The 15,771-nt window shown below is 42.1% G+C and overlaps 1 protein-coding gene across 4 annotated transcripts in view; it reads right to left on the minus strand.

Moving 5' to 3' along the window:
- Positions 1 to 15,771, minus strand: part of MYO5B (myosin VB) — a 377,648-nt gene that overhangs the window by 176,331 nt on the left and 185,546 nt on the right. For all 4 annotated transcript variants that reach the window (XM_079109234.1, XM_079109235.1, XM_079109236.1 and 1 more), the window contains exons 3-4: positions 14,697 to 14,868; positions 12,010 to 12,154 (exon numbers count right to left, since the gene is read on the minus strand). In XM_079109234.1, coding sequence (XP_078965360.1) covers positions 12,010 to 12,154; positions 14,697 to 14,868 — 317 coding nt within the window. The remainder of the gene's footprint in view (positions 1 to 12,009; positions 12,155 to 14,696; positions 14,869 to 15,771) is intronic.

Genomic DNA, 15,771 nt, shown 5'->3' on the forward strand with positions numbered 1-15,771 from the left:
ATGATCCTCTTTGTGCAAACTAGAATTGGAACCCCAGCTGGAGTGTGGGTGCCATATTTTATAGGAAATTTAGAAAACATTTCCATGAAATCAGAATGGTCAACTGTCACATAAAGCTAGTCAGACCAGGAAGCGTTTAGCTTGAACACTGATCTTTCTCAGAGCAGTCTGTTCAGTGCCTGCTCCATGAAACAGGCCCTCAATGTGACTAATATACCAAGAGTCAGATACTTGTCCATCTGAGAACTTTCATACAGAAGAGCTGCTTTTTGAGTGACGTAGAAGTTTCTATGACTAGATACCAAGTGCTGAAGGTGCTGAAAGAACTCCTGTCCTACGGGGTTCTATCTCAAAAACCTTCAAACTTCAGGAAGAGCCGTCTTATTCTGACATTCCATTAATACATACTCTGCAAAATTGAAGAGGCTCTATAAATACAAGAAAGTAAAATGAATCAAACTGTAGAAATGACAACCCTCCACAAATGGCAAGAAAAATCTCTGCTTTGGATTGCTGAGCTGGAGTTTGCACGTCGGGTAACTGAGGGATCAATATGTGCAATAACGAATTGATGAAAACTCTAGGAGCCCGAGGATCCAGTGGGGAAGCAGAACAGAGTGAGCACATATTGATCCACAATATTCTAACTGAAGATTTACACTATACATTTAAACTGAATGCAGACTGACATGAGTTCACACACCTGTATCAGCATCCCTCAACAACATCTCAGGGTCACAAGGCTGGGAGCAACTATTCGCGCCTACAAAGGGCAACTAACTGGAAAACCCCGAGTGCCTGAGATTCCCCCACCCCCTCTGCTACTAGGTTCAAGGTGTTTTCTACAAAGACATCCCGTAATTCTATGTATTCTTGGTACTTACTCTTCTGAAGGTTAATTCCCTTTTCAACCAGAAGGACGTTTTTTAAAGCAAGTCATTGATCATGAAGCATTTTATTCTCTAGTTCTGGGAATTCAAACGACCAAATTAATTTCCATCATTTTTTGGCTGTATAGAGATACCCCTCCTCTTGTTACTCCAGCATCATTAGATCTAGCAAGGGCAAGAACCAGGCGTATAAAGTCATTTACTTTAAGCCTGTGCACTGAGGTTCCAGAGGACACAAACATGGTTTTTTCTCCTGGCCGTGCCACATTGCCGGCGAGGCCCCTCTGCCCCACTGCTCAGCCACACTACGAGTTCTTACTTCCCCATCTTTTCACTTGGCTGTGCAGTTCACTCATCCTCTCAAGCTGCCTCACAGCAGCAGCTGGGACCCTTTAAACAACAATCACCCTGATCACACAATCTTTGGGGTGAGGACTGGGTATGGAGGAGTTTAAATTCTTACCAGGTGACTCATGTGCAGCCGGGATGAGAAATGACCGAGGAGGAGGTAAAGCATCTCCTCAAAGTGGAGCGTCCTCCACCTTCTAATCAAGCTTTCCAACCCTTTCTAACTTCTTTCCTAGATCAAAACTTATGTTCAGATCCTTAATGCACCCAGATGTCAGAAGTGATCAAGCAGAACTTGAAGATCAGATCATCAAACCCTGAGACAAAAGTTCTTTTCTATGAGCACCAGTTCCAGGTCCCTGGAGTCACAGGTACTTCTCTATTCCAAGTTTCCCAAATAGTAGTCCAAAGATTCGCTCCTTTCTTAATCACCTGTGAAGCATTAAAAATAGAGACTTTGGTTCCAACCTCAAGATTCTAATTCAATGCTGGGAACAGGCCTTCTCAGGGATCCTCTGGCTCCTTTGCAGAGCTGGGAACCTCCTCTTACTCTACCAAGGGCAAGCCAGACCCAGTCATGCACTGGGACTTGATGCTAACCATCCCCACAATAAAAAAGAAAAAGCTTGGAGATCTTAAAGTCCAAACACTGTCCGTATTTGTATACTTAACTCCTAATTGTCCAAGTATTAAAAAGAGGACTCTCTAAAGCAACCAGGGAAGAGGACACCAATAGAATAACCAGGACCACATGCTCTTAACTACCACCCCCTACTTTGTTAAGGGTAGGTTACACGGCCACTTTTTCTCAACCCCTTCCCACTGAAAAGGGAGCACTGACGGGCACCACAGCAGGTGGTGCAAAGCACGTTTTTCCAATGTGCAACATGAACTAGTCCACCAAGATTACCTTATGTGTGGTTTTCATGACTGAAGTAGCCATCTGTTACTTTAAAGCACACTCTTCTGCCAATGAAATCCATAAGCATGCCTCCCCCCAGTGTAACTTAAGCCATTTTCTGTGTTACAGATGGCATCACTGGCTGTTGTTGGATACATCCAATGAAGGAGTCCCTGGGGAGGTCGGTAAGTAGGGAGCAATGACTGAATTTTTGTAGTAACATCTGAAACCGTTAACTTACTCAACTCTGATTTTTGCCTTTATAAAACACACAATTATTTTAAATCTTAAATAGATGCAGGAAAAAAGCAAGTTTTACCATATTTTCTTTGCATACTCCAATGAATCTTCCAAAATCTGGTGTCCCCCCTCTGAACACTGTTGCGATTCCATGGGCACCAGAAGTGACCACTTCCAACCACTTGTGAAAAGCTACTTTCTGGACTCAGCCTTATCCTTAGTGCTATCTCACTGTCACACAACTGGGGACAGAACTGGATGATAATTTGGTTCCTTTGGTATCATGTGTCATTTTCCCTTTGCTTATGCTTACGGATGACATCACCCAAGGACGGTGCTGTCCACATTTTAACACAGCTATTGGGGTGCTCAGCCATCAACAGTTCAACTTTACTCTTAGGGCAGAACTGAGAACAGGTTTTTCATGTACAAAGCAAGTATGTTTAAACACAGGTCAGTTGATACTTCTTTCCTTTAGGAAGATTGAAATTGGAGTTGTAGAAATTACAGGTAATTGCCAAAACAAGACTTTACGAAAACCCCAAAGAACTGCACTCAGCACATCCAACTGGCCATCCTCAGACCACTCTTTCATGTGGCCTGTTCTGAGGTTGACCTATAAAGAGAATCCCTCTCACCTCAGCAATTTTCCAGCATATCCTTTTGGACATGGACATGATCATGACACATACAGCATGACTATCATCAGTATCACTGCCACATCTGACATTCGCTGACCACTTACTCTAAGCCAGGTGGTATGAAGCACTGTCATCAACAATTAGTTGTGTGATTTAGAATTACACATGCATGTCTAACACACTGTCACCACTAGATATTCCAAATAAAAACTGAACAAAGAAACCATAGAACTCAACAACACAATCAATAACCTAGACTTAATAGACATATATAGAATATTCCATCCATCAACAAGCAGATTCACTTTCTTCTCAGCAGCACATGGAACCTTCTCAAAAATAGACCATGTTATGCCACAAAGCAGCTCTTAGGAAAGGCAAAAAAATAGATACTGCATTGTGTTCTATCAGACCATAATGGACTGAAAGTAGAAATCAATGACAAAATAAATTAATCCAACACATGGAGACTAAATAATATGCTATTGAATGAGACATGGATAACAGAAAACATCAGGGAGGAGATAAAAAAATTCTTAGAGGTCAATGAGAACGACGATACAACATACCAAAATGTCTGGGACACTATGAAAGCGGTACTAAGAGGAAAATTCATTGCACGGAGCGCATTCCAGAAAAGAATGAAAAGTCAACTAAATGACCTAACATTATAGCTCCAAGCCCTAGAAAAAGAACAGAACAGCAGCAAAAGTAGAATACAGGAAATAATTAAAATCAGAGCTGAAATCAATGAAATTGCAACAAAAGAAACAATTCAAAAAAACTGACAAAAAGTTGGTTCTTTGAGAAAGTAAACAAAATAGACAAACCCTTAGCCACACTAACAGAGAAGGAGAGAAAACTCAAATCACTAAAATTTGTGATGAAAAAGGAAATATCATGACAGACACCACTGACATACAGAACATAATTAGAAGCTACTTGGAAAATCTGTACTCCAACAAAACAATCTACTGAAGACATTGACAAATTTCTAGAGACATATGCTCCTCCCACACTGAACCAGGAGGACATACACAATTTAAACAGATCAATATCACACAATGAAATAGAAGAAGCCATTAAAAACCTACCATCCAAGAAAAGCCCAGGACCAGACGGATTCTCAGCCGAGTTCTACAACGTCTTCAAAGAAGATCTCATTCCAATGCTTCTCAAAGTATTCCAGGAAATAGAAAAGGAGGGGACCTTACTGAACTCATTCTATGAAGCTAATGTCACCCTCATACCCAAACCAGGAAAAAAGACACATCAAGGAAAGAAAATTTTAGACCAATATCCTTGATGAATACAGATGCAAACAGCCTTAAAATACTGGCAAACCGTATCCAAAAGCATATGAAGAAAATCGTGCACCACAATCAAGTGGGGTTCATCCCTGGAATGCAAGGATGGTTTAACATCCGTAAATCAATAAACATAATCCATCATATCAACAGACTTAAGCATAAGAATCATACGGTTATTTCAATTGATGCAGAAAAAGCATTTGACAATATACAACACCCCTCGTGCTCAAAACACTAGAAGAAATAGGGATAGTAGAAACATACCTGAACATTGTAAAGGCTATTTATGCTAAGCCCATGGCCAACATCGTTCTTAATGGAGAAAAACTGAAACCATTCCCTTTAACAATGGGAACAAGACAGGGATGTCCTCTTTCACCACTTCTATTCAACATTGTCCTCGAAACTCTAGCCAGAGCAATTAGGCAGACTAAAGAAATTAAAGGGATACGAATAGGAAAAGAGGAACTTGAGCTGTCACTATTTGCTGATGACATGATTCTATATTTAGAGGATCCAAAAAACTCCTCCAGAAAACTTCTAGACCTCAATGAATTCAGCAAAATAGCAGGCTATAAAATCCACACACATAAATCTAAAGCATTTTTATACGCAAGCGATGAAACAGTTCAAAGGGAAATGAGGAAAACAACTCCATTTGCAATAGCCTCAAAAAAAAAAAAAAAAATGAAATACTTGGGCATCAATCTAACCAAAGAGGTAAAAGATCTCTACAATGAAAACTACAAAACATTGAAGAAATTGAGGAAGACCTTAGAAGATGGAAAGATCTCCCGTGTTCTTGGATAGGCAGAATTAATATTGTCAAAATGGCCATACTACCAAAAGTGCTATACAGGTTCAATGCAATTCCAAGTGAAATCCCAGTGATGTACCTTACAGAAATAGAGCAAGCAATCATGAAATTCATCTGGAATAATAAACCCAAAATAGCTAAAACAATCCTTAGCAGAAAGAATGAAGCAGGGGGTATCGCAACACCAGAACTTCAACTATACTACAAAGCAATAGTAACAAAAACAGCATGGTATTGGCACGAAAATAGACAGGTAGATCAATGGTACAGAATAGAGGACACGGACACAAACCCAAATAAATACAATTTTCTCATACTAGACAAAGGTGCCAAAAATATGCAATGTAGAAAAGATAGCCTCTTCAACAAATGGTGCTGGGAAAACGGGAAATCCATATGCAACAGAATGAAACAAAACCCCTATTCTCTCACCCTGCACAAAAATCAACTCACAATGGATCAAGGATCTCAAAATCAGACCAGAGACCTGGCATGGGAGGTAGAGAAGAATAGCAGGGGCTGCAATATGGGGGAAAACGCCCACTGTCCTGGACAATTGCACAGGACAAAGCTCAAGACCACAGGTGAACGTCAACTTATGGGCCGGAGTACTATACAATGGATATATCCCCCAAAAAGCTGCTAACGTCATCCAACAGTCACCTGTGCTAGGTAAGGCCAGGTAGCACCCAGGTACCACTTGCTGGGATAGGGTCTAGCATTCTTACGTGTGCAATCTGTTTCTACCAGAAGATGTCAGGCTCCTTTCTAATGTGCTATGATTCCCCAGGTAAAATGAAGAGTTAACCATAGTGAACTTAAGTGTGTTTTGGTTTCATAGTTTTGATTTGAGATTTAACCTCGCAAAGCATGCTGGGTACCCTGCAGATATGCAATTCTTAGGAACATGTATGACCTCTATAGGGTCACAAGTTTAACAAACCACCCGCTCCTTTTCTAAATGCACAATTTTAAGAAAAGATGGCAATGTCCAATTACTAACCCCTTTTTAAAAAATAGGGATGTCATCATTAGCCACATTCACTGCACACAACTTCCTCTGCACTCAAACTTAAATAGAAATATAAGCCCACAGTCTAAGACACCAGTTACACATCGACATACAGACACCAACAGCAGCATCTAAGATTGAACAGGATCACAATGACACTATGTGATCACAATGTAGCATCCCTAGAGGAGGGAGATCAGTATGCACTGACATGGCTGAGCAGGAGGCCACAAACAAGGAGACCCAGGAGAACAGGAGGCTCAGGCCCAATGGCATAGAGAATCCTAGGGAGGAGTCTGCACAAACTCCAACACTCAGGGGTAAAGCAATGCCAGAAAAGAAATTAAGAGCTGCTCCTAGGTAGACATCTGGATCATCTCCTATCCCACGTCCTGATGCAACTTAAGACTAGTCTTCACTTGGAATCAAAATAAGAAGGGAAACAGAACTTCAGCCAAAACCAGGAGTTGACCGAGTCATGGTTTCAGATGTTACTATAAAAATTCAGCAAGTCATTTCTCCCTACTTAGACTCCCCCAGGGATTCCTTCATTGGTTGTAGCCAACCATCAGTGATGCCATCTGCCAGTTTTAACATCCACATCCCAAAGACTGACAGCACCCAACAGCTTTCAAAGGCTCCTCACGATTTCTCACTTCATCTCATCCCTCCAAGGTAAGGCCAATGTCCTTATTCAAGAGTGAAGACTGTGACAGCCACAGAGGTCAGGAGAGGCAAGATTACCAGGACAGAACCTTTAATCGCCTGGCACAGCAAACTTCCAAGAAACTAAACTTGGCTCTGCTCTCCTCAGTTTGATATTCTCACACTAACATGAGGCTCAGGAAGGGTTTCACTTCCCACTTTCCTCAACTGCCAAGAGCCCAGAACAAGTCACCTTACATCAGAATTAAAGAAATAGCCAATATTCTCTTAAAGCATTATCGCAAAGTGACTGTGGATCTGGCTCACCTATGTGTAATGCTTCCTCCCTGCAAAGATACCAGTCAGAATCTGCAGCCTGCAAGACACAAGTCCCAAGCCTATGTTCATGCACACCAGAGCATTCTGCTTCAGTGACTAGGAACAGTTTGGGTTTTTTTTTTTTTTTTAATTCAAAAGATGAATGGATAGCTTCCTCACTCCATCTTACTTGAACAACACATATCCATGATTATGAATTCCTCTATTGCCCAGAGAGGAGCCAGTGTACTCACTTGGGTCATCACTAGCAAGAGAATAGTCGCATTTCTACTCATACCACCATCTTGAAAACCTTTACTGCCTGCTTGCTGAATGGCGGGTACCTTTTCACCCTGGACACACACTTCTGTACTACTCCCCTGGAGTCTTCAAATTCTCCACTCTTTGCACTTGTAAGGACTTAAATTGACAAGCAAACTCTCCCAACAGCCTAACCAGGGTTTTCAACTGCAACCCCTACTCCCACTGAGCACAGGTTTTCACTCTCATGGGCTTCAAACCCCACCTGCACAATGGCTCTCACTCAGGCAAGCATCTGTCGCAGGCACCATGCCAGCCTCATGCCACAGGTTTATCTAGCTTCAGTTCCCAACCTCCTAGGGTCCAAGGCACCAGCAATCCCATCTTTCATTATTCGTCACACCTTGGCAACACAGCAGACACAGATGGGGAATGTGGGTGCTCAGTTACCTTGGCCACCTGAGCAAAGATTTGCTTTGCAGTGTTCCCATTCTCCTTCAGAAAAGCAACAGGTAAAACCCCCACAGCTCAAAAAGGAAGACCAGAGCCAGTCGATAAAATGTCCCACTCCCACCAAGGAGTCTCATTCGTGAACGAAAACTCTGCCTCCTTGCAGAATAGGAGACATGTGGACTAATAAGGGTGAAAGGTCCACCCATAGTCCCCAGTGGTATCATGGGGACCAGAACCACTCTGATCTGACCAAACTGTCTGGGGATAATCATTTAAAGAGGTAGCATGACTTGCTGGCTAATGGAGGAGGCTTTGGTCAAACAAATTGGCTCTGACACATTTACTTCATAATCTTGGAGAATTATTCATTGTCAAAGCATCTATCAATATCATGAGATAAGTAATTTCATGTGGCAAATGCCAGAACTAAATAAATTAATGTTCCAAGTATTATTTTTCTCTTCCTTAGGCCCCATCATATGCCCTGGAGTACAGTGTAAATGTTACAAGGAACAGAACACAGTGCCAACTAGTCCATTTTTAAAATTTTGTTTCTCATTCATTCTATACAAGTCATTTATAACAGACAAGTCATTTCCACAACCAACTAAGCTTCTCATGAGAAGGAACTCATCCTTGGAAATGAAGAGAATCATTATGAAATAGGACCCACCAGAAAAATTCTTGGAACATCCCTTGTATCATTATGTCCTTATCCATGAAATTTGTTATTTCTTCACTGCTCTTCACTAGTATTTCCCAAGCAGTGTTACACAGAACATTAGCCCCTTGAGATAATCTTTGCAAATAGTTTTGTGCCTAACTATGATTTGCAAACCCAGCATAATGAATTCCCATCTTAGAGACTCAGAATGCATCTCAATATAAAACACTCTGTAAAGCTCTGCTTAAACACGTGCAACTTGATTAACCCAGTGTTTTCCAAAGTCATCTGGCTACCTTTGTACTTGTTAATAAAGTACATTTCACTCACAAAGTTCATCTCAGCCACCAAAAGCCTCTAATCTGCCCTTACTTTGTCTCTAACCTTGATCCCGACTCCTTACTGATCACCCACTGTGTAGGTTCAACTTGCCTGGGTATCATCATCATATCTCTTTGTTTTTGATAGCTTTACTGATGTAAAGTGAGTAATTCAACTTAATACATTTGCAGAGCTGTGTATCACTGCAACCAACATCAGCACATTTTCATCACACCCCTCAACTTGCCCCTCACATACAACCACACAGAAACCATTTCCCCTCACATCTGTAACACCAGGAGACCACCAATAACTATGCCTCCGTAAGATTTATGTATTCCCAACATTTTGTGTCAACTGAGTCCTACAATATGTGATCTTCTGTATGTGGCCAATTTAAGTTACCATGTTTTCAAGGTTCATCCAGATGGTAGTGTACTACTGTGTGAACAATCACCATTTTGTTCATTCATCAGGAGATGGACATTTACGTTTTCATCTTCTGGCTATTGTGAATCATGTACTGTGAACGTTTGTAATTTTGCATGAGAATGTGTGTTTCCATTTCTTTGGGTAGCTATGTAAGACCAGAATCACTGGGAACTCTACTGAACCTTTTGAAATACTCCCAGATTCTTCCAAAGTGGCTGTACAAACTTACATTTCCACTAGCAATACATGAAGACTTTTTCCACATCCTCACCAACTCTTGTTATGTCTTTTTTATTATAGAGAACAGGGAGCAGCATCCCACTGCAATTTTCTGACCATGGCTTTTCAATGCTCCCTTCTCAGTTATGGCCTCACTATTCCACCACCTAGCTGCCTTCTCACTCTAAGAATCTACAATTCACTAGGACCTGAAGTCCTACAGTTTCCTTGGACCATCTCTAACACCATTTCCAACATCATGTCACAATTTTGCATTGCACTCTATGGCACTGTTTCAGTTTGTATCTCCGGCACATAAGGCCTTTTGGACCTAAAATTTTCTCTAACCATTGAGCTCCTCAAGTGAGTCAATATTTTCTTAAGGGCCAGTATGAAGCCTATCAAATAACTGATGCTTCATAAATGATTGCTGACACACTTTAATATAGAGGGTAAGCCTGGACTTGAGTCAAGTAAAAAATGGAGGTAGAGGGTATTCAGGGCCTTGGATCAGAAAAGAAGAGCATCAAGTGTAATGCTAATAGTGGAGTTCAATTCCCCTTCCCCAGGGAACTGTAGGTTCTGTGCAAAGGGCATCATTCAGGAATATCTTATTTCATACTATTGTCAATTTTTTCTTAACTGTGAATCTGCAAGTATGATGGGGACAAGGAACCAATCCTCTTTTCTTACTGGGGTCTGCTCTTCCTTTTATCCAGCCCTACCTATATTCTTCTGGAACCCTCATGAGTTAGAGATTTGTAGTAAACCCCTCATGCTCTGAGTCTCCCTCTCCAAGTATCTAGAGTTGAATTCATGTGTTAAACATCAAGGGAAAAAACCAGTCCCCAGTGAACTAAGAAAACAAGTCACCGAGTTCAAGTCCCCCCAAGACTGGCAGCCATAACTTTAGCTTCCTAGACCCTCTACTTGGAGTACAAGCCTTAAAGCAAAGCCTGGCCTGGCCTTACCATCCAAACCCCTTACCCAGTTCATTACCCACTGCAAGATAGTATTGCCATGACCACACTTAACTCCCCCACACCCTTCTCTCCAGTGGGTGTGAGCAAGGTGTCCAACAAGTGAAATAACCCAAGTATACAGTAACCACAGGTCCAGCTTCAGGCATGGGAGGGAAGAACAGAGGCAGAGAGTCAAGCAAACCCTTGGCATGGATGCAATTGGAGGCCAGGACTTGCAAGCCTATGGCAGCCTTTGGATGAAGGGCAGCAACTTCTGCTGTATATAACTGGCTGAAAAAAGAACAGGATGAACAACCACCCAGTGTCAACAGTATCCACAGCTAACTATCCAAAATGGAAGCACAGTATAAAATCTTAATCCATACCCACCTTATTTTAGAACCTTATTTTAGAAAAGAGATGAAGCAGTATCTTCACATGAGGCAAATGTGGACATAAGTTATTCTTCCTGGAGTCCCCAGGCCTCTCTCCATTTGCCATGCACATGGCCTTTAATAGTGACACCCAAGCAGGGCTGTGCACTGTGTAATACAGTAACCGATCTGATCAAGGGTCATATTCGAGGTATGCTTCAATAAGCTGGGTCCACTGAGACAGTCAAGTCCTCACATCAGTAGTACAGCATGTGATATTAGGAAGGTCAAAGGTAACAATCAGCTCAGCAACACATTGTTCCATTTTCCAGGCCTCCAATCATTGCTTATTTTGAATATAGTTACTATGCCTTTAATGAAGTAAACCTTTCATATGCTCATCTGAATACTTGCAGTAAATCATCTTAAATCCGTAAGGAAGTCTACGAAAGTCTTCATGGAATTTTACTGGACTAAAAATTGTAATGAAAACCAAACCATCTTAAATAGAATTCTCCCACAAAAAGAACCACTCATTCTCAGTCTATATGGTCCAACTACCAAAAGGACTTTGGTATGTAGGTTGCTAACTCCATTAAGACACTCTCTAGAGGTGGTAAGATATGTCTGAAAGGATCCAACGTTTTAAAACTATCTTTCCCTACTTTATGCATCAACAGTCAGACCATCACCAAGTCCATTTTCTAATGAGACAGACTTGCATCTGTCTTTCATAGCTAGAAACATATGAGAAGACCTACTCCAGTGCCTCCAACAGAATTCTGTTTCCAGGCTGCTGACTAGAAATATCTACCTTCACCCTCTACTGGCTTGCCACCTCAAAGTTTTCTTCAAAAGGGAGATTTCAACAAGATGTAGAGCAGGCTAGGGAAAATGCAGAGGTGCTGTAAAATTACTACATCAGGCAAGGAAAGAGCACCAAAAAGGAGAGATGAAATGTAAGGACTTTATTACTTTTCTCAAAATATAAAATAAAGTAAGCCTAAGGAGCCACTGTTGTAAGTGTAAGTTCATAAGAATAAGATAATGAGGCGAGGAGACGAGGTGGGAAGTAGAATGTAGGCTCTTTTCCCAAGATGTTTATTCAATCAGTGTCTCACCACTCCAATGTAAGCATCAGCAGCCAAGAAAAACAGCAACCTCCCTTCCTGCCCCGACTGCCAAGGAGAGTCATCCTCACCTGGCCATCTGCTTGTAGGCTTCTTCCGCAACAGCAAAGATGTGGGGATCCATGTCGCCCATGTTCTGACCACTGTAGGCATAGATGACATCTTGTCCATAGATTGGCAACTGTTCATAAGGATTTATGGCAACAAGCACGATGCCTGCAAAGAGACCAGGAGTCAGATGCCATGGGACATTGGCCTAAAGCACGTTTTCGCATCAGTGTCAACTGAAGCGTAAGGGCACAATAGAATCAGCTGCAACCACTCAAAGACATGCATGTGCTAGGCCCCGGTGAAGAAAACAATGCAGATAGGCCAAGGTTCCAGATATCCTGCAGCCTCAGGGCATGGAAATACTCCTGCATTAACAAATACTCCACAAAATGAGTTCATAAAATAGACACATGAAGTGTTGCAGGATTAGAGGGAAAAGGATGTTTAAATCTGCCGACAGTATTACAGAGGTTTAAAAACCCATGCAAGAATCAAAAGCTGGACAAGGGATTAATTTCTCAATTGTGTGTGCGTTATCTTAACTTAAAAACTTATGGATAGAAAGTATGATTTATGTATCTTAAGGTCTAATGCTGGCTCAATTACTGTGTGATTTCAACAGTTGTTTAACCTTTCAATGCCTCGTTGCTTCAACTATGAAATGGGAATATTTAACTGCACTTAAACTGGGATGTCCTCAGGATAACATGATTAATGGAGAGAGGGAGCATTCAGACCAGTGTCTTACACAGTAAGCACTACATGTTTGCTTTGTACTCTCACATTACATCCTAGTTTTCTTATCTCTGTCCTCAAAAGGGTACACAGCAATGATGCACTCAAACATGCAACTGAGCCATGGGGAAATCCTGTAAAGCTCAGGTGTCTTACAGCAACTTGCTGCACAGGGGCAGCAAGCTGGTATTTAGGAATATGCAAAGAAAACGCAAATTCAATCTTTAAGATAGAAACATCCTTTTTTCTTCCCCTTTAGACCATATTCTGGATGCCAGAAGACCCACGGACCAACGTACCAAAACAAACTTGTTTCGTCATTTGGGGCAAATGGGGCAGGAACAGTAAGGTACCTGGGCCCACTGTTAAGTCTCCTATATTGTGTCCCTTCTGGTTCTGAAGAGACACACAGGGAACCTAAAGCATATTAGAGTAGAGTACACTAAGAGGAGGAGGCAAGGTCAGAGACAGGAGACACCTAAGGCCTCTTTCTACTGGAGTTGGCCTAAGAAGGACAATGCGAAGCAAAAAAAAAAAAATTAAGGCCCAGAACCCTGAAAAATTCAACTAATAAAGCTCATTCATGGGGAACCCTCTTAAAATAACTACACAAGTTTTTCCAGTTATTACATGATTCTATTAAACTCTCATGTAGCCTTCAAAATTTTGATCAAATATTCTCAGGTCACCTGTAATTGTAGAATACTCCAGGCCCCTTCGAGCGTAAGTAAGTGCATCCTGATGATTTGGCAATCTGGGGCACATCAGGCACCCTGAAGAGAACAGTGTTTGGTAAACATGGACACCAGAGTGACTTGGATGAATTCCTTAAATTGGAAACTGATGGTCATTTAGCCTTATTTCCTAGAAGGGGAGAGCTTCCTAGATTACCTCACTTAGGGCAGGCTGGGGGCTTATTGAAGGTTCAGGTAACTGACCTTGCCTTCCAAACTCCCACTCACAGGTGGTATCAAGCAGCTTGTGGGAAAGTACACCTCTCAAGCACTACTCTGGCAGAACAGCTCTGCCTGACCTCCTCACTGACCCACCACTTCCAAACCCAAGTGGAACACGAAAGCAGAAAAGCCCCGGGGCACCGAGATATCACTGTGATCCCCAAGATGACCAGGACTCCGCTGCACAAGCAGGCCAACTCTCACAGAAGTGCCCGGCTCACTCCCTGGCCCAACCCCCAATTTATCTGCTTCTCCACCAATTAAGCATCTCATTTTTCCATATAACCTAACGATATTCAGAGCAAAGGAAAAATTAAATGTTGCAATATGGGAAAAGGAGAATTTCAAGAAAAACATGAAAATTTCAGGACTCTGGGGTTTATGCATTTGTTATGCATTTTCCTCCTTCAATATTCATCAAGCACCATCCACAGCCAAGTGAGAACGTCACAGAGGCAGCACTTCTGAGTGGAAGTTACAACACAGGCACCCACCTCCGGGCCTGTGCTGAGTGAAGGCTTGTGCACAAGCCAGGATACTAGGGAGGACACAAGTCCTCAAAACTGGCCACGCCACTGGGTGTGGAGGCACTAGCCTGTTATCCCAGCGGCTCAGGAGGCTAAGGCAGGAAGTTCAAAGTCGGCCTCAGCAACTCAGTGAGGCCCTAAGCAACTCAGCAAGACCCTGTGTTTAAAGTATAAGAAAGGGCTGGGGATGTGGCTCAGTGGTTGAGAGCCCCTAGGTTCAATTCCCAGTACCAAAATAAACCAGCCATCCCACCGTCTGTGGCTCGTTTCCTCCTTAACTGAGCCATGACTGACACCAATCATCCCACAGAGGCTAGTGCAGCCAAATGAAGCCACATGCACCAATTAATAACCTTTCTAAGGGCTCAGATGAAAGGCACTCACACATGAGGGTCAAAATCTGGATTCTCAACCACATGAGCTTAAGCAGATCATATGCAATGATGGTAGGTGCTCCCAAAACACGCAGCCAACAGATGCCCCACTTACCACAATAAGTGTAGATGTGGTTGGACTCCAGGAACCGGACCTTCAGATTATGCAAAACTGCAGGCTCGTGGAGATAGCTAAGGGCAGTGAGGTCGTTTTCTCCCACCAAGATATCTGGATTCCGTAAGGGTGGCAGCTGGTTGTTCTGGACATCAACTGGATATTCCCGAATCTAAAACACAGCAGCAGGTACAAAAAGTCACAGTTAGGAAGCATTTAACCTGTATTCAATGTCCTGTCTTGACTTGGATCACTAACCTACAGACAAGTGCAGATAATAAGCATTTTAAAGAAAGGTAAGCTTGCTGTGCCTGAAATCCCAGCTACTCAGGAGGCTGAAATGGGAGGACCTCAAGTTTGAGACCAACCTAGGCAATTCAGTTAGACCCCATCTCAAATACTTTTAAGAGGTTCAGTGGTACAGTGCTTGCCTAGCCTGCCTTAACCACTGTTTTCAAGCACCACTACAACAAGAAACAAAAGCAAAATACCTGTAATCCAATGAGAGATCAGTCCCGGTAGGGAACTTATTAATGATATCATCTCAGGGTATCTTAAGTTTTGAAGTATTTAGCCTGTTTTTGTAACACAGAAGACTGGCACAAAAAATTTAGGAAGTACAACCAGATTTAAGAGCATTCTATTCCATCTTAACGAATCCAACACTTCCCATGTCTTTAATTCTGTTTGCCATAGGGGTGATCATACTCCCATCTAGAAGACCTTCCTTGATCAACCACATTTATTGCGACCATCTCTTAACTCAATGTTTCCCTCAACCACACATTCCCTTTGCATTTCAAGTATATTGCAAGGGAAGAACTGCCCTCTGTCAAGGGCCTCAAGTTTTACCATGTGCACATAGTTTACTCCACAATCTAACTTTGGGCTCCTCTAGGTTAACAATTTTGTTGCGACCTTAAGTACAGGAGTACCTTGAGAGATATATGTGCAACCATGGCGTGGGATCATGTATCGTACATCAGATCTGAAGAAGTTAGCCTTATATTGTTTGGTACAGCACTAGAACTATATACATGCTCAATAAATGTTTGATAAAACATCTTTAATTTTA

This window comes from Sciurus vulgaris, assembly GCF_902686455.1.
Source record: "Sciurus vulgaris genome assembly, chromosome: 13".
NCBI lineage: Eukaryota > Metazoa > Chordata > Mammalia > Rodentia > Sciuridae > Sciurus > Sciurus vulgaris.